Raw genomic sequence first — 25,678 nt, forward strand, 5'->3', positions numbered from 1 at the left:
CGCGTGTCAGTGTTTTCAGGCGGTTTGGAGACCTCCGGTTTAGAAATCCAGCTCAAAGCAAGGTCATTCCTGATGCTTTTCTGTCCATATATGGGACTACGAAAGAGTGGTGCACATTGGGGCAGGCGTTTCCAAACTGTGTTCCTTCAGGTGGTCCTAGGAGTTTCTGTGGACTCGTGGCTGAAGGCAGGAGAGAGAGCGCACCCATTGCATTTAATAGACGTACTGATTTTTTATTGCTTCTTTTATTTATTTTGTTGCCTTGGAATCTGAATTCTGTGGAATTCAATAAAATGCAATATATAAAAGACAAAAAACACAATTGAAAATCATACGGCATCTAGCACAGCACGTTACGATTTGCTACAACAGGTAAAAAAGAAAAGAAAAGAAATAGTTCAGTGGTCTGGGCAGACTCTCCACAATTTTTAGATGGGGTGCGTGGGAGCAAGTTTGGGGACCACTGCTTTAGAATCCTTTGCAGTGTCCAGGGGTTCCATAGCGAGCATTTACAGTGGGGGACCTGTTATAAAAAATTTAAGGTCTTAGGTATATAATAAATGTTCATAAATGTACAAGGCAAACACGTACATAAATACAGTGGTCCCTCGCTAGACGAATGCCATGCTAGATGAATTTTTCGCTAGACGAATGGGTTTTGCAATCGGAGGTTGCCTCGCAAGACAAATAGACAAATTCTTTTTGTGAAAATTCGTCTAGCGAATCGCGGTTTCCCATAGGAATGCATTGAAATTCAATAACTGCGTTCCTATGGGCAAAAAAGATTTCCCCCCCCCCCAATGCATTCCTATGGGATTCGCAAGAAGAATTTTTCGCAAAACGAATTGACTCACAGAGCGAGTTAAAATCGTCTTGCGAGGCACCACTGTATATAAACCAATGACTGAAAACAGTACAGGAAGACAGTCCTGAAACCATTTTGACTCCCAAACTGACCAAATGTTTCTCTGCAAGGAGGGAGGGGGTGAGGGAACCTTCCCATTGTCTCAGGAATTAAGTAATTACCACCTCAAAAGAAATGGCCAGACCACCAGGAAAGGCAATTAGATAAGGCATTATCAGATAACATGATAATGTTGAGAACATGCTTCTCAATATTCTCTGGTTGGCCTCTGTGTTGTTGTTTTTTCTCCTACCGATGGAGAACCTACAAAGGACTCTATAAGGGCAGATTTTGTTTACAACAGACCTCAGGCTCAGAGACTGAATGCTGCCCTGGAGACTTATTTCTCAGGCCCTCAGGATGCTCCCAGACCCTGCCCCTCACTGGTCCTCCTTCACATCCTCCCCAAGTGCTTTGGCCTGAGCTTTGGCCTGACTGAAATGCGCCCTTGAACATTAAGTAACTCTTCTTGCTTTTCTGGATGGGAGGACAGGGGCGGGTTTGTTCAGGGGAAGGGGAAAAAATACATTTGTTTGCCTGGAATGTCAGCGGTTGCACAAAGCGAAGACAGAGAACACGTGAGCCTTTAGATCAGTATTTCCCAAACTTGAGTCTCCCTTTGTTTTTTTTGGACTACAATTCCCATCATCCCTGACTACTGGTCCTGTTAGTTAGGGATGATAGGAGTTGTAGTCCAGCAAGACCCAAGTTTGGGAAATCCTGCTCACGAGGTTGCTGGACTCCCAACTCCCATCAGCCTCTAGCCAGCATAACCAAGGGTCTGGGATGATAGAAGACGTAGTCCAACAATGTCTGCAGGGTGCCATGTTTCTCATCCCTGGTACAAAGGTTAAGAGTCACACCCATTGCCTCACATACCCCTTTGGCCCTTGGCTCCACCCACCACTGGGAATGTGGCCCTCAGGATGAAAAAAGGTTCCTCGCTTCCGTCCTGATATAGGGATTGAGCTCTTGTGGACAGTTTGCATCATATAACTCAGGCTTGGATCCAGTCGTAGCCATTCTTAGAGTAGGCCCATTGAAATAATAATAATAATAATAATATATTAAATTTAAATACTGCCCTTCATCACGAGATCTCAGGGTGGTTCACAGGGTGAAAATACAAAGTTAAAACACAAGTAAATGGTTAAAACAAAAACAACGAAACAATACACCCCCTTTAGTCAAAAGCAGTCAGGGATTATTGGTAATTTAACACTCTTGTGACCTCTTCCACAAAAGAGGCTGCCCACTGTATCTCTTAACAATTGGTTCCTTTTCTTTTTGTCTGCATCTGCACTGGGTGTGAGTAGGTCACTTGGTCAAACCCAATGTAGCAGCGGCCTCAGAAAAGCCCATTCATGGAAGAGTCTGCCTGCTGCAACCCTGTATGAGTCACTGCCCTAGGCTCATCTCTACCCATTCAGGGGGCCTTACTCAGGACGCATACAGAAGCACGGCTCCACTGAGAACGGCAAATTCTTTCTTTTTCATACTCTAAAATTAAAAGCCCTTTGGAGGGGGGGGTGTTAAGCGTTCCTCTCCTTTTATTAAATAACGATTTCTGCGTGTTGTCTGACATTTGGAAAAGCACGGCTTTATTTATCCTCCGCCCATGCTGTTTCTGCCTTGCTGAATGCTTATTTGCCACCTGCTCCTTTCCGAAGATTGCTCTTCCATTGAACACACGTTGTAGATTTTACCGAGCTCCTCCTCTTACACACAAACACACCTGTCTCCTGCCAGATTTACTGCTGCAGATCTGCCTGCTAACCTGGTACCATTCCATGCCTGCTTCTCCCGCATGCCTTCCCGTTGCCCCCTCCAAGCTTCCCCTCATCTCCCCTTCCCATCCTTCAGCCCTCGCAGGCTCCTTCCCTCCTTCCCGTAAACAGTGCAGGCCCTTCCCAGGGGAAAGGTTACTAGCGGTCAAGGCAGCACAAGTTCTTTGGGGTATTTATGTCCAGAGAGGCCCGAGAGGGGAGCCAGAGTGGGACCAGCTTCTCTGCAAGCCGGGAATTCCAGAGCAACGGCCACTGGGACACGGGGCAGGGCTGTTTCCTCCTGCGGCTAGTTGGTGAGAACAGCCGCCGGTGTGATCACACAATATTAGCCTGATTCTTTTAATAGTGGGCTGGCCAGCCTGTGCTCGTTAATGGGCCGGTACATTTTAATTTGCAGACTCACAAATTAAGGTTGCTCCTTTCTTTATTTTTTTAATTTTTGGGTTTCCCCGCCCTCTCGCTGATTAGGGAAAGGGAAAGGCAATTCTAAAAGAATATAGACTCCGTAGGGAAGTTATTTCATGTTCCGTTCCAAACCCTCCCCAAGGTCCCGTTATAAGGAGGTTAAAAAGGACACGGGTGGCGCTGTGGTCTAAACCCATAGCCTCTTGGGCTTGCGGATCAGAAGGTCAGCGGTTCGAACCCCCTTGACAGAGTGAGCTCCCATTGCTCTGTCCCAGATTCTGTCACCCTAGCAGTTCGAAAGAATGCCAGTGCAACTAGATAAATAGGTACCGCTGTGGTGGGAAGGTAAACGGCGTTTCCATGCGCTCTGGTTTCCGTCACGGTGTCCCGTTGTGCTAGTAGCATGCTGGCCACATGACCCAAAAAGCTGTCTGTGGACAAACGCTGGCTCCCTCAGCCTGAAAGCAAGATGAGTGCCGCAACCCCATAGTCACCTTTGACTGGACTTAACTGTCCGGGGTCCTTTACCTTTACCTTATAAGGAAGTTACTGTAATCTTTGCAACTGGTTGATTTTTTGAAAGAGAATTGATTAAAGTAGTCCTTGCCAACTTGCTCCCCACCCCCCAAAAAGTTATGTAGTCCCAAATAACCAGCATGACCAAGGGTCAAGGTGAGTTAATATATTTATTGCTACTGGAATAGCTCAGTTGGTAGAGCATTAGATTCTTAATCTCAGGATTGTGAGTTTGAGCCCCATGTTGGGCAAAAGTCTCCTGCATTGCAAGGGGTTGAGCTAGATGACCCTTGGGGTCCCTTCCAACTCAACAATTCTATGGTTCTATTGCATTTCTACCCCACCTTTTTATCAAAGGAGCTCAAAGTGGCATACATGGTCCTTCCCCCTCCTCATTTAATTCCTACAACAATCTTCTATGAGGTAGGGTTTGGGTGAATGGAAGTCACCCAGTGAGCTTCATGACCGAGTGGAGATTTGAACCCGAGTCGCCCAGGTCCTAGTCTGCCACTCTAACCACTGCACTCCACTGGTTTTCTTCAACTGTTCCTAGACCCACCTCTGACTCCCAAGCTGCAAATGGGGCCCACTTTCATGTTTTCACTTTTGATTTACCGTATTTTTCGGACCATAACATGCACCTTTCCCCCTCCTAAAACGGAAAGGGAAAAGTCACTGCGTGTTATGGAGCAAATGCCAGAGCCAGAGCCCATGCAAAGAGCCAGAGCCAATGCAAAGAGCCAGAGCCGCGCACAGCGGGAAACCGGCTCTCGGGCTGCTTCCGTGACAGCGAGCGAGGTGAGAGGAGAGACAGAAGGGAGCCCCTTCCGCCCCTCCTCCCAGCTTCCATATTTCCTCTCCCCTCCCTCCCTCTCTTTCTCTCTCTCTCACCCCTTCCTTCCCTCATTTCTTCCCTTCTTCCTACCCTCTCTCTTCCTCTCTCTCTCTCTCTCTCTCTCTCTCTCTCTTTCTTTTCACCCCTTCCTTCCTTGTCTCTCTTTCTTTCTCTCTCTCACCCCTTCCTTCCCTCCCTCCTTCTTCCAACTTCAATAAAATATTGGGGGGCAGGTAAGCCCCACCTCACATACTGTACCAGCCTCCTCCCGCCTCCACCACATTCAGCGAGAAGCGGGGGGCAGCGGAGGGATGCTGCTCGTTCTTCCCCGCCAACCCCCGCTGCCTCCTTCGCTCCCCCTCCATTGCCCCCTTCCCAGCCTTTTAGAGGAGAAAAACCAGGAAAAGATTTTTTCTTGTTTTCCTCCTCAAAAAACTAAATGTGTGTTATGGTCCGGTGCGTTTTATGGTCCGGACAGTACGGTATGTGCATGCCATTAATCCCAAAGCGGCAGTTCACTGAGCAATGTACATAGTGTTACTTCAGCATGACTACTAAATGAAAACTAGCCCTGCAGTGTGTCAGTGCCCAATTCGCCCTAATGGACCAGCCATTAATCCCAAAGCGGCAGTTCACTGAGCAATGTACATAGTGTTACTTCAGCATGACTACTAAATGAAAACTAGCCCTGCAGTGTGTCAGTGCCCAATTCGCCCTAATGGACCAGCCTTCGCTGATTTGGTGCTTTCCCACCCTTCATCCTGGCAGAATGAGGTGGTAAAGCAGAGCTTTCCAAACTGTGCGTCGCGGCATGTTAGTGTGTCTGCTGCAGTGTGCAGGTGCATCTTGCGAAGGCTCCCTGTGCTCCTCCCAGAGTTGAAAAGGGGGTTAGTTTAACCTCCAGTTTGCTAGTAAAACTGAATTGCTGTATTGCGAAAGGATGCGTGTCTAAAAAAATGTGCCACCAACACGCAAAGTTTGGAAAGTTCTGTGGTAAAGTCTCAAGGTTATAGAGTGAATGGTACCACTTTGGCCTTCAGGGGGAGAACTGAGTTTAAACACACACACACCCTCCCCCAGTGCTAACCTCCCCGGCAACAATTCCCTGCAAGCTGAAGGGAGAAAAGCGCTAGCTCTGTCCTGTGCGGGTTTTCTGCTTATAGGGGAGTCTGTGAGCAGCGCAGGGAAGCATCACAAAATGTAACCTGTCAGCTGCAGGTTAAGTTGTGCAGTCCGTTCTATCCTCCTGCTCTGCTGCATGTGCTGAGCAAGGGCTGGATCCCACTGCGTTGGGGGGGGGGGGTTCACCCTCAGGTTAGTGGTGACGAGAACTGCAGACTCAGGGCCAAAGCTCGACGTGACACCATTCGTGCAGTTAGCAATTGTGTCTCTTTGTCAGTAGATATATCGGGAGAGACAGACTGGAACGGAAAGGTTCTTCTTGTTTTTAAGCAACACCCTGCCTCTTCCATTTGCCCTCTTCCTTTCTGTTTCATTCTTCACAAACCTTATACCATTTGGCTGCTGCGGGGCTTGGGTGCATTTGTGCCAAAACTGTCTCGCGTGCCTGGTCACTCGGTTCATGCTCTGTGTCTGTATTGAGGGGGGTTTGTACGGAGAAAATCAAGCTAATTTAGTCTCTGTGGGGGCAGGGAATCTGGATGCTACTTTGGCTTTGCCTTGTAAGTATATGTCTTGTCTTGGAACCCCGGAAAACACAGATTGCCTAAGATCATGACATACCCGTCTTAAGTGCAATGCAGAAAAACATGTTGCTCCTTTCCTGGTTGCTTGTCCTGCCTTCCAGCCACGTGTTTTCAGGGAACAAGGAACAACTGCCATGAAAACAAAGAGTGTCTCTGTATAAGCGCATGGAGCTAAAACTATATTACATTTTATTTGTTATTATGGTAGTCAGCAATGCATTCCAGAAGCAAGGGCTCCCTCCAGACATTCTTTCCATTGTGCATTCATGATTATTTGTGCTCATGATAGTATCAGAGTGGCTAGACATGACCCTGCTTTCAATAGCATTTGGTCCTGCAGAGGTTTCAGGGAGGAAATGATGCTTTGCTTCTAGCCAGTGCATGTCTCCATAACTCCCTGCTGAATTCCTGTAACTTTTCATACCACAAATGCTCCAGTTTAATTTTTTGTGTGCCTGTTTTGTTGCGCAATAGCGCCGCAAGAGTGATCCTCTAGGCAGCAATAGTGCGGTGAGGTTGAGGAAGGATTGCAGAACAAGAAACAACAGGGAACACTGTGTGGACCCTCCAGTATAAATCCACCCCTAATTCACTACTATTGCATATCGTCCAACATGGCACACAGAAAAACTGGGACACTATCTTCTGGGGCTGCATTCTTGTGTGAGATTGCAGCCCCGATAAAAGCACTTTTTCTGGGCACAGTGCCCCAAAACACACAATTTGGGGTGCTGCGCAAGATTGTGGCCCTGGAAAAATCACTTTTTTGGGGTGAGATTGCATCCCAAAATTGCACGAGAGCACAGCTCCTAAACTGGCCGTTGTTCTCTCGCGAGGAAAAACAGTATGTTCTGGTTTGCCCGGGACAGTTGTGGGGTATGCTGTTGTGCCATTGACATGTTGCAGAATACATCTACTTTAAAAGCACCAGTTTAAAGTCCCATTGGGTTCAAATAAATGTGCATGGGATGGTTGCCTTACCAGTAAATTTTAGTGTGAGCCTACGTTTTCTACTCAAAAGTAAGCTCCACATGGGAGTTCACTTCCCAGTAAGTTTGCAGAGGATCATAGGATTTAAGGCCTATTAGGGACAATCAAATATACTTCAAAGTAAACACATATAGGACTGCACGCTAAATCAGTTAAATTTGTTTACACTAACGTATTAATGGAATAAGCATTTTGTTTCCCCCTGCTTTGTTAATAAAGGATGTACGTATTTGTCACAGTGGGAGCTATCTTAGAAGATGCATGCCATCCTATGTGAAATAGGGGTGTTTGGGGGGGGTTGCTTTTTCAGTGATGGAGCCTGTTACCTACAGCTTTTAAGTTCTTTTATTAGAAACAATTATATGAAAAATGTGTTGCCTTTTTAATCAAGAATGCTTTTATCAGAGTTAATTGAAAGGGTTTTCATGGGGTTTTCATCTGGCCAATTAATTAGCTAAACATTCCACCCTGCATTGAAGTCTGGAGTTCTTGCAGAAATTTTAAATCCAGTTTTGCAGTGTTATTTTATAGGACTACAACAATCACTAGGGACTCTACAGACCCCCCCACACACACACACAAAAAAAACCACCGACACACACACACACACACACACACACACATACACATCATTAATTACATGATTGTGCCCCGGAAGTCTGGAATTTGTTTTTGTGCCTAGCAAGTTCAACATCTTGGGAATCTCTGCTTCAAGTTTTGTTGCTGTTTTGTTAAACAGAAGTAAGTCTCCAGACCTTAAGACTTCAGAGAAACACTTTGGAGTACCGTACGTGGCTGAGCACGTATCTCACAAGCTGGCAGCGGGAGGGCGGGTTGAGAAAGCAGATGCAGAATACATTTTTATGCTAAGCAAATATCCTGGAAACTCTTCTTAAATTGAATAACTAAGACCAGATTTCAGAATTCAGCTTCTCTGGGCGCAAAAATGTGGAATCGCTCGCTCAGACAGACAGACTTCATGAGGCTCTGTGGATTGTCCTTTTGTCAGCAAGCACGGAATCAGGCCAAAGAGGAGGAAGGATTGAAATCCAGTCATTACCGGGTTCCAAAGGGGCAGCTGAAAAAAGCTGGGCTGGCAATATGGCTCACCATCAGGACAGTGAATAAATGCCCTGGCAGATGCCACCGTTTTGCCGGGGCTGTAATCCGTGCAAATCGGGGCTGGTGGTCCCTGCAGAGTACACGTGATTAGCCTAACTCAATGCCAACCGCCCAGCCTGCCTGGAAGTCGGAGCATGAGATATTATTAGAAATAATTTCCTATGGCACGTTGAGTGCAGAGGGCTTGCAAAGTGAAACAGGGATGGTTTTGTTAACGAGAGGTCAGGTGCCTGAGCTGGGTTGGCGGCGGCAGCACCCAGTGCCCTTGGGTGGCAGCTGCCCACTAACACTGGCACCAGTTTTAACCTGCCTGCCTGCCCCTTGGCTGTGAGCTCCTCTGGTATCAGCCAGCTGGGCCCGCCACTTGCCATTGTAAGGCCCAAGTTGTGTGTAATGCAAAGCCAAACCATAGTTTTAGTGTGAGCTAGCAGGTTCCAAGAGAGGAGACTGCAGCTGCACTGATCTAAGCCATGATTTAGCTCCGCATGTCGAGTGATCCTGAGCTCATGGTTCAGCTTTTTCTAGGCTAAACATCATCCACCAGTTACCGTACTCCAGCTGTCTTGTAAAGATGTACAGTGGTACCTCTGGTTGCGTTCCGCTCTTGTTCCGGACTTTCAGCTTATGAACGTTGCAAACCCCGAAGTGTTTAGTTCCAGGTTCGCCCCGTGCGCATGTGCAGGTGCGCTCAATCATGCTGCAGACATGTGTGGAAGAGGCACTCTAGCTGCGGACTTTTCGGGGTGCAAATGGATTAAGTCCGCAACTAGAGGTACCACTGTATCTTTTTGCCCTGGCTTTCCCTGGACCCACAAGATTTGACTCTGTTGTTAATGAATTCCTGTTGTTATAATGCTGCTTTTCTTTTTTCTTTTTGGTATCTCAGTGTTGCTATACAATTGTCTTGTTTTATGTTGTACTTAAACAGATTTTTAAAATATTAAGCGGTGTGGAAACGATTCTAAATAATAAAAATAACTGAGAGCCCTTTTGGGGAAATGCCTTGTTTCCAAATGTGGCATTGAAATTCTTGAGTAAAATAAATTCAGAAGTCTTTTTGAGGGTGTCTTCTGCAGTTTGCTTTAGGCACCCTCTGCATCCCAGAGGGTTTTGCAGTTTTTAATTCCTTGTTTACTTTTTCAAGTGTATTTCACAGTGTTGTGTATTTTCAACCTTTTCATGTACATAACCAACAAGCAACTGAGCAAAGAAAACAAAGGCGCCCCCACCCCACCCCATAATTATTCCCTTTTACCATTTTAGATCTGGAGATTTTAATAAACATATTAATATTACACTACCCCCCACGCCCACCCAATCTTTGTCCCAGACGTAAGGTGATGGCTAGACCTGAGGCTGGTCTTTAGGACCTCTTTGTGCTCCCTCCGGTCTTACGACTTTCTTATATTCTCCTAAAAACAGCCCGACACAAGGCACTTTGCGACGAACCCAAAGGACTTTGCCACCAATTAATATGCGACAAACCCAGTCCCGGCGTTGTCACTAAACTTTCGGGGATCCTTCTTAATATGAGACGATATGTCCTCCCTCTCTATTACTAAAACTGTGACACAAGAATCCAGGGGTGAAACCACCACCCCCCACTTCTCCTGCCGCCTTAAAGTAAACCCCTGTTACTTGGGTTTCTTAGTAAAGAGAGTCTTCCAGCTTACGTGGCCTGGTATCATGAGAAACTCTAGGCTGTTTGACGGAATAACCTCCTGCCTACAGTAAAGGGTCTCACTCAGTTTGATTCCCCACTGCAAAAGTTTGCCCTTTCCACTCTGGCAACTTTGTAACACCCCAGGTTATCCTCCTAAGCCTCCTCAGTGTAACTCTAAGACACAAACTGTCGCCTCTATTCCCGAGGTAAGTTTTGTCCTCTATTGAGCCACCACTTCTGTGAGTTCTGATACCCTGCTGGAATAACTAGGAACATCCACTTTTAATAAAACATTTAAGAAAGCTTTATTACTAGAGGTCTTTTAAACGCGTAATGGTTTCATGTGTACAGGCTCTTAGATCATATTCTTAGTTTCCTTTAACAATGGCTAGATAATATAAATCAATTAAACTCCTCAGAACACTTTAAGATCTCCTACGCCTACCCACACTCTCCCTCGCTCCCACAACCCTCTCCCCCGAATTAACTGCCTCCCATTCCTTTTAAACTCCTGGCAGTCCCGCCCCTCAGGAATGGAATGCGTCATTTATCCAGGAGGTTGGGGTTTAACTCTCTGCACCCTGGAGTTCTTTTGACCACCAGGCCAATCCGTCACACACTTGACCTGGGCTTCCTTCTTATGACGTGCCTCCCTCTGACTTTGCCTCTTTGCAGTTCTATGTGCTGGGAGCTGTACTGGCCCCGATCCGTGTCGCTCTGGCCTTCGTGGTCCTGTTCCTCATCTGGCCCTTTGCGCTGCTCCAGGTGGTGGGATTGCCGGAGGAGACCCTCCAAGAGCCCTTCTCTGGTTGGAGAAAGTAAGTAGTGGGCTGCCTGACCCTTTGGACCCGGCTGGGCTCAGATCTCCTAATGCTCCTTCCTTTTGTTTCCCGCCTCCCCATTTCTCCCCCCTTTTCAGCACAGTTTCTCACAGTTCTGTCTACTTCCTGAGCCGCCTGATGTTCTTCTTGCTGGGCTTCATGAGGATACGGGTCCGGGGTCAAAGGGCTTCGCGGCTGGAAGCTCCCATCCTGGTGGCAGCCCCTCACTCGACCTTCTTTGACCCAATCATCCTGCTGCCCTGCGACCTCCCTAAGGTGGTCTCTCGCACCGAGAATCTCCACGTGCCCGTCATTGGAGGTGAGCGACTCCAGCACAACAGACCAGGGCCGTGGGGTGGAAAGGGAATGGGGCCACCTTGCAAGCAGGAAAACATAGGCGGGAAGAGGTTGCTCTGTGGCCTTCTCGGAGTGATGCCTCTGAAACGAGGACCCCACCTGAACTCAAATTTGAAGCTCTATTATGCCACTTTCGGTAGCATCTAGTCCAACCCAACCCCCTGCCATGCAGGAGTCTCAGCTAAAGCATCCAGGACAGGGGACCACCCAACCTCTGGTTTAAAAACTTCCAAGAAAGGAGAGTCCACCAACTTCTGAGGGAGACCACTCCACTGTTTAACAGCTCTGGCTGTCTGAAAAGTTCTTCCTGATATTTACTCGGAATCTCCTGCCTTGTAACTTGAAGATTACTTCGACAGTAAAGTATTTACAGTGGTACCTTGGTTGTCGAACTTAATCCATTCCGCTTGACTCCAGCAACCGTTCAGAAATCAAGGTGTGGCTTCCAATTGGCTGCAGGAACTTCCTGCACTCAATTGAAAGCCGCATTGGATGTTCGGCTTCCCAAAAAATGTTTGCAAACCGGAACACTCACTTCCGGGTTTGCGGCGTTCGGGAGCTGATTTGTTCAGGAGTCAAGTCGTTCAGGAACCAAGGAACCACTGTACTGGGATGTGCTTCTTTTGTTGAATCTATACTGTTCAGGTTGGAACAAGTTTGTTTTATTGTGTGTGTTTTGAATATATTGTTTTGCTTTTAAAGAATAAATACATGACTGTGTTGCCACGACCTGCCCTGGGACCTAGTGGCTAAGGGTGGAGCAGAGATCTTCAATAAGTTGATTAAAATAAAATAGGACTTTTGGGAAAGCAGGGCGGCTCTGCTAGATGGGCCTTTGGCCTGATCCAGCTGGGCTCTTCGAATGAAGCACTCGTTCAGATCGCCACAGCGATTTCAGATTTAGCGAAAGCCTCCTTAGGCCCGTTACCGGGATTGAGGTGTCTGGCGACGACCCAGGAATGCCCCTAAGTCCATCCTGCTCTTCCGAATCCCATTTTTCTTTCTCTTCCACCCCCACCAGCCCTGCTGAGGTTTAACCAGGCCATCCTGGTCTCCCGTCATGACCCGGCTTCTCGCAAGAAGGTAGTGGAGGAAGTGAAGAAACGGGCGACTTCCCAGGGGAGATGGCCGCAAGTAAGGTTTTTACAGGAGCTGCGGTTTGCATTCCTGAGTTTCCGGTTTGGGTCCCCGAGTAAGATAATCCACTTTATTTCCCCTTCTCTTGTTTGCAGGTGCTTTTTTACCCAGAGGGAACCTGCTCAAACAAGAAAGCCTTACTGAAGTTTAAACCAGGTAAGAAGCTGTGGGGAGTTGGGCACGCAGGTGTGCCTGTGCACAGAAGTGGGTGCAGGGTATTTTAGCCAAGGTAGGAACTCTAGTCCTCTCATTCATGCTGGGCAGACGGTCCAGGAAAAATGGGGGCACAGCCTGGGTTTACCTTCAGCCACCCATAGGATGACTTGCTGTTATTTTCATTGATTATAATCTAGCAATTCTTTATTGTACAGTCGTGCCTTGGAAGCTCGACTTCCAAAACGTTTGGAAACCAAAGCGTTGCTTCTGAAAAGGCTGCAGGAAGATCCTGCAGCCAATCGGAAGCCGCACTGGCCATTCGGCTTCCGAAAACCGTTTGAAAACCAGAACGCTCACTTCCGGGTTTCAATCGTTCGGGAGCTGATTCGTTCGGGAGCCAAGGTGTTTGAGATCCAAGGTACGACTGTAATCGTTAAGTGTAAACTGTTTAAATTATTATTTGCGGACATTTAAGTTTTCTGTTGAGAGTCCCATGGACTGCAAGAAGATCAAACCTATCCATTCTTAAGGAAATCAGCCCTGAGTGCTCACTGGAAGGACAGATCCTGAAGCTGAGGCTGAGGCTCCAATACTTTGGCCACCTCATGAGAAGAGAAGATGTTAGAGTTTTGGTTTCTGTGTAAACTTGCAGCTCAACACACCACACCAATTAAGCACCTGGGGAATGACTCAGCACCTTACGTAATTGAAAGTCTGCCTAGCAACAGCTAGTTGATTGGATGGAGAGAACAATAAAGACTGAGACCAAAATGTGCTCTGTGTGGAGAGGTAGGAGATGGTGGACTGTGTGGTGAGTTTATGTTAGAGGTAGAGAGGATTACTGTTCTTGTTATTTATTTTCTTGTAAATAAACTTGTATATAGTGAGTTCCTGTGTAGAGCTGCTTGCCTTCAACTGCAACCTACAGCTGTACCTGTGCTTACTCTGCGGAAGTCCAACTGGTGTAGTTGGCATCTACAAATAGCCTACAATTCTTTAACAGGTTATGGGCCCAGTTAGTGGGTAGACCTAGGACTTGGCTTGCAGGTTGGCAGTAAGCTGGTGAAGCTGTGGACACTTGGAGCTGCCAAGAACAGACTACAGTTGCAGCGGTTGGAAGCTGGGTGCTGTGGTTCTGTCCTCTCTCTATCGGAAGCTGTGAGTAGCTGGTTCCTGTGTTTGCTGTGCTTTGCTGTGGGGAACATTGCTCTCAGATGGCTTCACATCCTTATCCAATGGCTTTTGAGCGCCTGAACAACCACAACTACTTGCTTTGGTCAGAGCGGATGCAGGCTGTGCTCCAGAGGGACCATCTCTGGGAAGCAGTGCACAGACCGCCCGCTAAGCCTGATGCGGAAGAGCTTGACCAAGACCAAAGAGCAAGGGCCACCATCATACTTGGTTTAGACGACTCCCAGTTGCCGTATGTACGTGCGCATAAGTCTGCGAAGGCTGTGTGGGAGGCGTTGAAGGATCTCCACGTCCGTGAGACTGCTAATTCCAGACTCTCCATCAGAAAGTCGCTGTACAGAGCGAGACTGCAGCCAGGCGTTTCCATGCAGGATCATTTGCACAGTTTGCAAATGAAGTTTGTGGCACTGCAGGAAAGAGGCTGTGTTCTGAATGAGGAGGAACAGGTATGCATCATCCTAAACTCTCTTCCTGAAAGCTGGGACACTTTAGTGTTGACGCTGGAAGCTACTCGTGAGCAGGATTTGACTCTTAGCTTTGTAACTGGGCGTTTGCTTGAGGAAGCTCAGAAGAGGGAGGATAAAGCTTCGGAGGCTTCGGCAAGTGGTCGGCTTGCAAGGAATGCAGACAGTCCGGGGGAGAAGCAAGAAAAGCAGCCACAACAGCGTCAGCGTCCAGCGCCTGGTGAGGAATCGGCCTACGTTGTTCGTCGTTGTTTCCGGTGTGGGTCAACGCAACATCTCAAGGCACAGTGTCCAGAGGTGACCAGATTCCAGGGCCAGCGGCAGCAGCAGCAGCAGCAGCAAAAGAAGAAAAAGTTTGGCAAGAGCAAGCAGTCAGCTCAGCTTGTTACAGCCGTAGCGCAGTGTGCTGACGAGAGGTTGAACACCTGGGTGGTTGATTCAGGGAGCTCTCGGCACATTGTGAACTCAGAGGAGTTGTTTGTTGCTAAGGGTTCAACACCGCGCAGCCAGGTAGCGTTGGCTGATGGCAGAAAATCCGAGGTAAAGTCGGGGGGTTCTGTCTATGTTGCCTGTTTACGCTCCAACCTGGACAATGTACTGTGCGTACCGTCACTGCGCAGTAATCTGATGTCAGTGTCGTGTTTGATGAAAGCTGGGTTTGGCGTTCATTTTGAGGACAACTGCTGTGTGATTAAGAAGAACGGAAAGACTCTGGGTACAGCGATTCCAGAGAATGGGTTGTTTGTGCTTAGAGACTGTTCTGAACATTCTGCAGTAGTTAGTAATGCTCAAAATGTGTTTAAGAATGAGCCTATGCACAAAAACTGCATTCATTTACTTCACCGCAGATTAGGACATGCTAATTGGAAAAATGTGTTGAAAATGCCTGATTTAACTGAAGGATGCAAGTTGCAGAATTGTGCAAAGTATCTAGACTGTAACGTTTGCAAGAAAGTTAAAAGTCACAGAGGTTCTTATCCTAGAAGTGACAGGGTGTCTGAAATCCCATTTCAGCTAGTCCATGCTGACGTGTCAGGACCGTTCCCTGAGAGCAGGGGTCGTTCACGTTTTGCCCTTATAATTGTGGATGATGCCACGCGTTTTGGCTGGTGTTATCCAATGAAGCATAAAGGTGAAGTTTTCACCAAGTTTAAAGGTTGGGTTGCTATGGTTGAAAGGCAATTTGACTGTAAAGTCAGGAAACTTCAATCGGACAGAGGAGGGGAATTTTTGTCTGGGGCATTCCAGAATTGGCTTCAAAAGAAGGGCATAGGGCATAGGAAAACAAATCCTTTTAGTCCTGAAGAGAACGGCCTTGCAGAAAGAAAAGGGAGATTTTTACAGGATATGATGTATGCCATGCTTGAGGACGCAGGTCTTTCAATGGGTTATTGGGCGGAGTCAATGTTAACCGCGAATTATTTACAGAACAGGTTGTTCCATAGTGCCATTGGTACAACTCCATACTTTGAATTGTTTAAAAAACAGCCTAAGGTTGACCACCTGCGTACATTTGGAGTACAGGCCTGGGTACACATTCCCAAAGCCCAGAGACGCAAAGGTGACCCTAAGTCCAAGCTGCTTGTGTTTGTCGGGTACCAAGATCTTGGCAAAGGGTACCGGTTTGCTGAAGGGCAGAGTGGGCTTGTAATCTCCAGAAACGCAACATTTTGTGAGCAAAAGGGCTGGGAGAAACTGCACGCTAACTCAGAAGTCTGGTTACAACCTTCTCAAAAGTTTACTGGCACTAAAGAGCAAAGAGGAGGGAGTACAGATTCTGAGGGGGAGGAAGATAAGGAAGTGCAGGTGCAAAGAGGAAAGAAAAGAGTGTTATCTTCAGACTCAGAGCAGGAGGATAGTTTGCCTGTTGTCAAGCAACGGCAAGGGGGGCTGGAGACTGAGGGGGATAAGAATAAAGAGGAAGAAAGTTTTTCTCCAAGACGTTCTAAGAGGGAGAACAAGGGAATTCCTCCGAAAAGATTTTCCCCTGACACAGCCAATGTTTTTCATGTAGCCTGTGAACCTCAGAGTTTCCAGGAGGTTTTGAAACTTCCAGAGGAACAAGCAAATCTCTGGATGCAGGCCATGAGGGAAGAGATGGATTCTCTTAGAGAACATGATGTTTTTACAGCCATGTCACCACCCAAAGGAGTTAAAATTGTGGGGTGCAGATGGGTGTACAAACTAAAGCCTTTGTCAGTTGGTGGTTACAAATACAAGGCAAGGCTTGTAGCCCAAGGCTTTTCACAACGGCCAGGACTTGATTTCGACGAAATCTTTGCTCCCACAGCTAAAAGTGGTAGTGTGCGTTTGTTGCTGGCAATTGCATCTAAACGCAGACTCAGGGTCAATCATTTCGATATTCAAACTGCGTATTTACATGCTTCTTTGACAGAAGACATTTATTTAGCAGAACCACCAGGATTTGAGTCAGGAGCAAACAAAGTGTGGAAATTGAACAAAGCACTTTATGGGCTACGTCAGTCAGCAAATGCCTGGAACAAATGTCTGGACAGTGTGTTAATTTCACTTGGTTTCCAGCGCAGCATTGCTGATAACTGTGTGTATGTTAAAGGGTCAGGTTTGTCACAACAGTTCTGCGTAATTTACGTTGATGATCTTTTATACATATGTAACACAGAGGCACAGACGAAAAAGTTTGCCACACAATTAGCTAAAAAGTTCAAGGTTAAAGATCTTGGTCCCGTAAAGATGTATTTGGGTTTGGAAACGTGCTGGGCGGATGATAATAGTTGTTTGATAAGTCAGAAAAGCAAAATCAAACAGATGTTAAATAATTACGGCATGCAGGATTGCAAAGGGGTGACCACACCCATGGAGCCAGGTTTCATTAAGTCACTGCACACTAATGACAGCACAGAGTTTGATCAGCCAGAGCTGTATCAGTCAGCGATTGGAAGCTTACTATATCTAGCACAGTGGAGTCGCCCTGATATAAGCTATGCTGTTGGTATTCTCTCAAGACAGGTTGCTAAACCAACAGTCAATGCTTGGAAAGCTGTAAAGCGTGTTTTTCGCTATCTCCAACACACGATTGACTACGTGTTGAGGTTTAGTTCAACAGGTGAAGAGGTGTTACAATGCTATTCAGACAGTGACTGGGCAAATTTACCTAGTCGAAAATCAGTTACTGGTCTAGTGATCATGTTTGGTGGGGCACTAATTGAATGGAAATCGAGACGCCAATCCATTGTCAGTGTGTCATCCACTGAGGCCGAATACGCCGCTCTGAGCGAATTGTGTAATGAATTGTGTTTTTTCAGACAATTGTTAAATGATCTAGGGATAAACTGTAATGAGCCTGTAAAGGTTTGTATTGATAATCAAGCTTGTATCACTTTGAGCAATACACAGAGCTTTAAGTCTAAGTCAAAACACGTGTCTGTAAAATATCAAAATGTGAGATGCAATGTTGAGAACAAGGCAATTGAATGTGTTTATGTATCCAGTGATCAAAACATTGCAGATGTCATGACCAAGCCATTGGCATGTGTGAAAAACAAACTGATGTGCGATAAGTTGGGTTTGTTTGAAAAATAAGTTAAAAGCACTTTGCTCATGCTCAGGAGCTAATTGCTTAGGTGTGTTCGCTGTGAGGGGGTGTTAGAGTTTTGGTTTCTGTGTAAACTTGCAGCTCAACACACCACACCAATTAAGCACCTGGGGAATGACTCAGCACCTTACGTAATTGAAAGTCTGCCTAGCAACAGCTAGTTGATTGGATGGAGAGAACAATAAAGACTGAGACCAAAATGTGCTCTGTGTGGAGAGGTAGGAGATGGTGGACTGTGTGGTGAGTTTATGTTAGAGGTAGAGAGGATTACTGTTCTTGTTATTTATTTTCTTGTAAATAAACTTGTATATAGTGAGTTCCTGTGTAGAGCTGCTTGCCTTCAACTGCAACCTACAGCTGTACCTGTGCTTACTCTGCGGAAGTCCAACTGGTGTAGTTGGCATCTACAAATAGCCTACAATTCTTTAACAGAAGACTCTCTGGAAAAGGCGCTGATGTTGGGAAAGATTGAGGGCACAAGGAGAAGGGGACGAAAGAGGATGAGATGGTTGGACGGTGTTCTCGAAGCTGCCAACATGAGTCTGACCAAGCTGTGGGAGGCAGTGGAAGACAGGAGTGCCTGGCGTGCTCTGGTCCATGGGGTCACGAAGAGTCGGACATGACTAAACAACGAAGTTTTTTGTTTACTATTATAGTCCGATGGATTATTTAATATTGCTTTATTTGATATAAGTTATGTTTTTATTATATATTTTCCCCCGGTATTGGATCAGATTGCTATTAGGTGCGTGGCCTTTGCTATCTGTTTTGTTGTTTCCTCTTCAGCTCGCCAGACCACCTTGTGTATAGCTATCCAGAAAGGCGGTACACAAATTAAAAGTGACATGAAAAAAATGAAACGAAAGACACAAGAGCAAGTTTTGAGGGTGTGTGTTCTTCATCCTCAGGTGCCTTCATATCTGGTGTCCCCATCCAGCCGGTCCTCATTCGATACCCAAACTCTCTGGTGAGTCTACAAGAACATTAGGGAAGGGCGGGTAGAGCATCTCATTCCCTTGAGGAGTATTATTATTATTATTATTATTATTATTATTATTATCTGTTGTGGCTCCCAACAGAATATTAACAACACGATAAAACATTAAACAGCTTCCATCCCTGGCATCTCCAGGTAGGGCTAGGAAATATTCCCTGTCTGATGTTCCTAAGGGTGCTGATTGTGAGGCAGCTAAAGAGGCTATATTTCAGTTCCTCCGCACATCTGTACAGCTTTGCACCTGAATCCAATGCCATGAACTATCTTGGTCCAGTATACCTGAAGGAGCATCTCCACCCCCATCGTTCTGCCTGGACACTGGAGTCCAGCTCCGAGGGCCTTCTGGCGGTTCCCTCACTGCGAGAAGCCAAATTACAGGGAACCAGGCAGAGGGCCTTCTTGGTAGTGGCACCCGCCCTGTGGAACGCCCTCTCACCAAATGTCAAAGAGAAAAACAACTACTACCAGACTTTTAGAAGACATCTGAAGGCAGCCCTGTTTAGGGAAGATTTTAATGTTTAATGGATTATTGTATTTTAATGTTCTGTTGGAAGCCGCCCAGAGTGCCTGGGGAAAACCAGCCAGATGGGCAGGGTATAAATATATTATTATTATTATTATTATTATTATTATTATTATTATTATTATTATTATTATTATTATATTACGACAAACCTCCCTAAATATTATTTTAAAAGTGCTTCTTTTCTTTATAGGATTCAACAACATGGGCATGGAGAGGACCTGGAGTGTGAGTAATTGACTAGGGGGCGTCAAATCTGGAACACTGTGTGCACTGATGTGTGGGGTGGGGTGTGGTTCTTCGGCAGGCCGATGGGGGCTCGGCTTGTAGCCAAGCGTCACATTCCATTTTTGTCCTTCTAGGTTAAAAGTCATCTGGTTAACAGCATCTCAGCCCTGCACAACAGTGGAAGTAGAGGTGAGGAAATGTCTCTTTTTCCTTTCCTTTTCTTTTTTGCACTGCAGCGCCCCCTACTGTGCCACGCTTCCTATTGCAAAGTCCCAGATTGCCCAAACTCTTTAGGAATCAGAATCCATAAATTCAGGTTCAGTTAGCTACCCACTCCACTTTTTGAAGAGAGTAGTTTTTCAATACCCCTCATCCCCACCACCAACATGGTATCTCTCTTTTATCATACACAATTATGGGACTTTCTGGAAAATTTGAAGCAGTAGAGAGGGAGAAATGGTTTGCTGCTGTTTTTTCCTAGGGAAAACAGGGTGGAACTTTTGTGGGGAATTGGAATATATGCAATACTTATTTGCCAAAGGTGAGCTCATTTTACTACTTTAACTGCATAGAATGTATTACAGTCATACCTCATGTTGCGTCCGCTTCAGGTTGCGTCTTTTCAGCTTGCGAACGCGGCAAACCCGGAAGTGTTTACTTCCGGGTTTCGCCGTGCATGCACGCACAGAAGCGTTCTGCGCACTTTGCACATGCGCAGAAGCGCTCTTATCGCGCTTCGCGCATGTGCAGAAGCGCCGCTCTAGTTGCGAACTTTTCGGGGTGCAAACGGCACCCCGGAATGGATAGTGTCTGCAACCAGAGGTACCACTGTATTTAGTAGGGAGGACGGCATGCAATGTACAGCGCAATCGTAAGGATGTTTACTCAGAGACAGGGCCCACTTTTCAGTGGAACAAACTCCTAGGTAAAGGCTCCCTGAAATTCCTCTCCTGCTGGAAAAATGGGGGTGGGAAGTCCTAGCAGAGTGGGAAAAGAAAGTAGGGGATTTTTTTTTCTTCCCAGGAGGTTTTGTGGACCATCATAACTCTTACCAGTAATCGCATCTCAGACCCAGAGTAAGCCATCTCTCCCAGATCGCGCTCATAATTATTCCTGTCATTTTCAGTTCCTCCCTGTTTATCAGCCCAGCGCTGAGGAGGCTGTGAACCCCACACTGTATGCTAACAATGTCCAGAAAGTGATGGCCAAGTAAGTATGGAGAGAGAGAGGGAGTCTTTGTAGGTTGGGGGAGTGAGGGACTTTGGTAGGCTGGGCATGGGGTGAAATTCTATTTAAAGTCCTTGCTTCCCCTCAAAGAATTCTGGGAAGTGAAGGTGACCCTTCGACAATTCCTAGCACCCTTAACAGTTCCCAGAAATCTTTGGAATTACAGTAATCTTTGAGGGGAAGCGATGTGCTTTCTGTGTATGCCACGGATACGAGCAAAGAGGACCAGAAGTGAGGAGAAGAGGCAGTGTCAGTGTGGAAGAGATGGGGCGAAAAAGCTGGACCCAGGCCCCAAATCAAGGGGGCTCTTCCCCCCCCCACTACAGCCCCACGGGTTGCACGGTCACGATCAAAAGTCTTCCATTCCACTTTTTCACCGAGTGTGGAAACTTCTGCTGCTTGAAAGGTGTCAGAAGCAGCCGCAGGGACTGTGAGCATTTAAACCTGAGGGGAATGGGGAATGTGGTAGCTGTAGTCAGAACAAGAAGAAGTAGCAGCAGGTAAAATGAAGAGAAAGAGAGAGGCTTTTTTTTCTAGCAGGAAAAAAACCCCATCAGCCTTAGGCAGCTGGTTCAAGTCCCCGGTGGTTAATATCTGGGGGAGATGATCAGGATGTTTGTGGGCAGGAAATGTGGCTGTAGCATTGGGCCTTGACGCAAGCTGATGGGAAACCCCTCCTCTTATCAGGCGAGGCCTCCATTTGCTACCTAGACCTTTTTCTCTCTCTCTCCTCTCCTTTGCCTCTTACCTCTTCTCCCCTTTTTTTGGCCAGAGCCCTGGGAATCCCGGCTACAGATTGCGAGTTTGTGGGCAACCTTCCAGTCACCGTCGTGGGGCGCTTGAGAGTGGCCCTGGAACCACGCATCTGGGAGTTGGGCAAAGCACTTCGGAAGGCCAGGTGAGAGGCCACATTTGCGTGCAGGAAGGTTGCAGGTTCAACCCCAAGCATCTCCAGTTAGAAGGATCAGGAAGTAGGGGCTGGGGCAGATCTGGGCTTGAGATCCCGGGAAGCTACTCTTGAGCCAAATAACACTGGGCTAGATGAGCCTGTCCTCTAAAAAAAAAAAAAAAGAGGAACGGAGGGGCTGGGAACACACAGGAAGCAAAGGAAGATGCCTCATATCAGACTCTTGGTCCATATAGCTCAGTGTTGTTTACACTGGCTGGCAGCAGCTCCCCAGTCTCTCCTAGCCCTGTCTGGAGATGCTGGGAATTGAACCTGGGACCACCTATGTGTAAAGCAGATGTTCTGGCGCGGAGCAAGGGGCGTACGTCACTGGCAGGAGAAAGCCACTAGTTCTAGAGTGCATGAGAGGGCCCCAGCCACAGCATGATGGGAGTGCCCAGGATGCCATGCTGCCATTTTCTGATGGCAGCTAAGTTCCCCTTCAGTCTCCTCTCGCAACGGGCGGACATGCCCCCTCATCATCCATGGCAGAGTGAAGCATGTGGGGAAATCCAAAAGGAGGGTACTTGTTACGGTAAATGTGAAAACCTGGCTTTCCTTATCTGTCTCCCCCCCCACACACCTTCCCGCAGGTGCCCGACAGATGGAGTCAAAGGCCAGTTGGATTCCTTACCTGCAGGTGCATCAGGGCAGCTAGGGCCAAAGGAGCTGAGTCACTGGCTGGGGCTGGCCTGCCCCGAGGATGTTGAAGGGCTTTGCACCTATTTCCAACAGGTAAGTGGGAGCAGGGGGGGAAGCACACAAGCGGCTTGTGCAGGGGTTCCCAAACTAAGGCCCGGGGGCCAGATGCAGCCCAATAGCCTTCTCAATCCGGCCCACAGATGGTCTGGGAATCAGCATGTTTTTACATGAGTAGAATGTGTGCTTTTATTTAAAATGCATCTCTGGGTTATTTGTGGGGCATAGGAATTCGTTCATATTTTTTTTCAAAATACAGTCCGGTCCCCCACAAGGTCTGAGGGACAGTGGACCGGCCCCCTGCTGAAAAAGTTTGCTGACCCCTGGGCTTGTGCAATCGTAAGCCAGTGTTTTAAACGCGAAATGTCCCTGAGGGTTTTGGCAGGACGGCGGTATGCAAATGTAGCAAGAAAACGTGTTGGGGTTATTGTTTTTTGTTTGTCACTATGGTATTTATTTTTTGTGTTTTAATATTGTAAGCCACCCTGTGATCTTTGGATGAAGGGCAGCATAGACATTTAGTAAATAATAATGATGTGTTTTATTCATTGCATTTATATCCCACTTTCCCCCCCATGGAGATCAAAGTGGTTCTCCCCTCCCTATCTAATCCCCACAGCAGCCCTGCAAGGTAGGTTAGGCTGAGAGGCCATGACTGGCCCAGCGTCAGCTTCATGGCCAAGTGGGGATTTGAACCCTGGCCTCCCAGATCCAAGTCCTAGTCCGACGCTCCAACCACTGCACCACACTGGCTTTCCAAAATAGAAAGGACATTGAAAGAATGAATATCCTGAAACAAGGGAAGATGTTTTGTGAAAATGGCTGCAAAAATTCCAAATCGCTGTTAATGTGCTCCCTGATTGGCTAGGGTTGGCCATTGTGATCTGCATGGGAAACGCCACCATTGTCTTTAGCTATGTAGGCCTAACCTGCCCTCCGTTTTGCCCGCACATAGCCAAAATCTGATGGGAAATGGAATGGGGAAAATAACAATGAAACAGGGGTGAGCTATGGCTGTGAACAGCTTCGAAAAAATGTGATTTCAAGGGAATCCACCCCCCTGCCCAATGAGTCGCTGCTTTGTGAGGTTAAAATTAAGCCAGGAGAACATCTGGTTCAGTGTGCAACACAATCAGTCCTCTCCTTCTTGCATCTCTTCCCAGGACGCCGATGGCAACATGGACTCCCGGGAAGTGGCCCTGGCCCTGGAGGCATTGGAAGGAGAGCACAACCCACAGGAACTGACGTTTCGTGCTTTTAAGGTAACCGCTGTGGTTGAGTTCGATGGAGAGAAAGTCAAGCTAGTGATTTGATGGAGGCAGAGAAACCCAATTCTCTGCTAAACATCTAAACGATGAGTTGGACGGCGCTGGCTTGCTGCTTCTTTCGGGCTTGGGAAATGCATCTCAGCGTCTTGGTTGGGGAGAAGCATCCAGGGAGGGGAGCTCTAGGGTGGTCGCCACAGGACTTCTGCCCACGTGAAGCACAAGTGGGATTGTGAGTTTAGAAAGGGGTTAATCCGAGCGATGGAAGACATGGCTGCGTGTCTCTGTGTCAGGCTGGGTGGGCTATAGAACAAAAGGGGCGGGGATTGGGGCAAAGTGGACCGAACCAAAGGTTTAAAGGGGAGGAGCCTCTGCTGTGGTGGGAAAGAGGACATTACAGTGGTACCTCGCAAGACGAAATTAATTCGTTCCGCGAGTCGTTTCGTATTGCGAAAATATCGTCTTGCGAAGCGCGGTTTCCCATAGGAATGCATTGAAATTTAATTAATGTGTTCCTATGGGCAAAAAAAGCCGCTGCCCTCCGGGGTTCCTGCAGGTCCATCCCCGCAGCTCGCTCGCTTCCCCTCCCCCCAGCTCGCCTCGGAGCCAGAGCTCTTTCCCGCCGACTCAGCCGCCAAGCCAGCCACAAGAGCCACATTGCCCCCAAACGACATGGCCGCTTTAAGGCTCTTCCACTCCATGGCCATTTTAAGGCGCCCAAGAGAGGAAGAGAAGCCCGCCCGCCCCCCTCACAGCCCCGACCCTCACCGGCATCATCTCTGGTGCCGCTGCTGAGGCCCGAGCTGGCCAAGCCGCGGCGATGGGGAGGCGTGAACGAGGCCTGCTGCCGGCTGCGCTGCCCTCTCGGGCCAGACGGAGGGCCAGCCTTCTTCAGGAGGCTCTTTTCCTCATCAGTCATCGCAGCGACGACGGCGATGGCTTCCCTTCCTGTCACGAGGTTACTTCGTCTTGCGAAGCACAGCCATAGAAAACTTCGTTTTGCAAGTCTTCAAAAAAAAAATTGCAAAACGCTTTCATCTTGCGATTTTTCCGTTGTGCGAGGCGCTCGTCTTGCGAGGTACCACTGTATATGCAATGTTACGTTCAGAGTTCATGTCTGTGTTCCTGACATGCACATCCCTCTCCACAACGCCAGCTCTTCATGGATACAGACAGTGAGGCAGAGAACGGTCGGCTTCGCCAAGATGGATTCTGCGCCATTTTGCGCCTCCTGCTGGGCACACCAGCTGCAGATGGGGCCGAACTCTATAGTCGACTTTGTGGGGACCACAGCCACGATGGACTGACCCTCGGTGAGATACCTCATAAAAGCAGGGCATGGAAGGGAAAGGGGAGGCATGGCGGGTGTCGTATGTCGAGTAAATGAAGGGCACGTTAACAACAAGTTTTGAGGAAGAAGGGTGTTAGGTTTTGAAGACTCCTAGGAAGTGGGTAGAAACCAGGGTCTCATCCACACCATATACTTAAAGCATGCGGCTTCCCCTAAAGAATTCTGGGAACTGTGGTTTGTTTATTAAGGGTGCTTGGAATTGCAACTCTCTGAGTAGGTGAACAAGTTGCCAGGAGTCTTTGGAGGAAGCTATGTGCATTAAATATTATATATTCAGGAAGGAAAGAAGTTGCTGATTGGGTAGAAGTGACATGAGAATTGTGATGTGTTGATTTTGGTCAGCTCAGCTAGGGAAATTGACGAGGAAATGGGGAGATTGAGGGTTATGGGAATGATTAGGGAAGAGGATTGGGGTAAGGGGCAAAAAGTCAGGCGGTTTTTAAAAGTTGCAGGAAGAAGCGTCAACCCCGGGGTGTCCAACATGGCATCTGTTGCTGGCACTCACAGTCAGCTCTTCCCTCCATGCTGAAATTTGTCGTGAAAGATGCATTCTGCTGTAGCCGGCAGAATACCTGCAATGTTTGTTAGATTGCCCAGGCGGGCGAGCCCACAACAGTTTCTCAGGTTTCCAAATGGGCCCATGGGTCCCCAAAGGGTGGCAGCGCCTGGTCCAAACTGACGCAACTTCTGATGCCAAGGGATTCTTCCTAGGGCTACCCATATATCCCTTTTACACCGATATTCCTTATTTGTGCTTTTTATCTCGTGGTTTTTATCTTGCGAACTGCCCTGACATCTTTTGATGAAGGGTGGT

The 25,678-nt window shown here is 47.5% G+C and overlaps 1 protein-coding gene across 2 annotated transcripts in view; it reads left to right on the forward strand.

The window, feature by feature from the left end:
* LPCAT4 (lysophosphatidylcholine acyltransferase 4) overlaps positions 1-25,678 on the forward strand; it is a 42,032-nt gene that overhangs the window by 11,426 nt on the left and 4,928 nt on the right. The window contains exons 2-13 of one of the 2 annotated variants that reach the window (XM_035136217.2): positions 10,604-10,746; positions 10,848-11,068; positions 12,128-12,240; positions 12,339-12,399; positions 18,537-18,595; positions 19,342-19,376; positions 19,511-19,565; positions 20,503-20,585; positions 21,376-21,501; positions 22,143-22,284; positions 23,412-23,510; positions 24,670-24,826. In XM_035136217.2, the coding sequence (XP_034992108.2) occupies positions 10,604-10,746; positions 10,848-11,068; positions 12,128-12,240; positions 12,339-12,399; positions 18,537-18,595; positions 19,342-19,376; positions 19,511-19,565; positions 20,503-20,585; positions 21,376-21,501; positions 22,143-22,284; positions 23,412-23,510; positions 24,670-24,826 (1,294 nt within the window). The remainder of the gene's footprint in view (positions 1-10,603; positions 10,747-10,847; positions 11,069-12,127; positions 12,241-12,338; positions 12,400-18,536; positions 18,596-19,341; positions 19,377-19,510; positions 19,566-20,502; positions 20,586-21,375; positions 21,502-22,142; positions 22,285-23,411; positions 23,511-24,669; positions 24,827-25,678) is intronic. The other variant, XM_035136218.2, reaches the window with a different exon arrangement.

Source organism: Zootoca vivipara, chromosome 13, assembly GCF_963506605.1.
Source record: "Zootoca vivipara chromosome 13, rZooViv1.1, whole genome shotgun sequence".
Classification (NCBI taxonomy): Eukaryota; Metazoa; Chordata; class Lepidosauria; order Squamata; family Lacertidae; genus Zootoca; species Zootoca vivipara.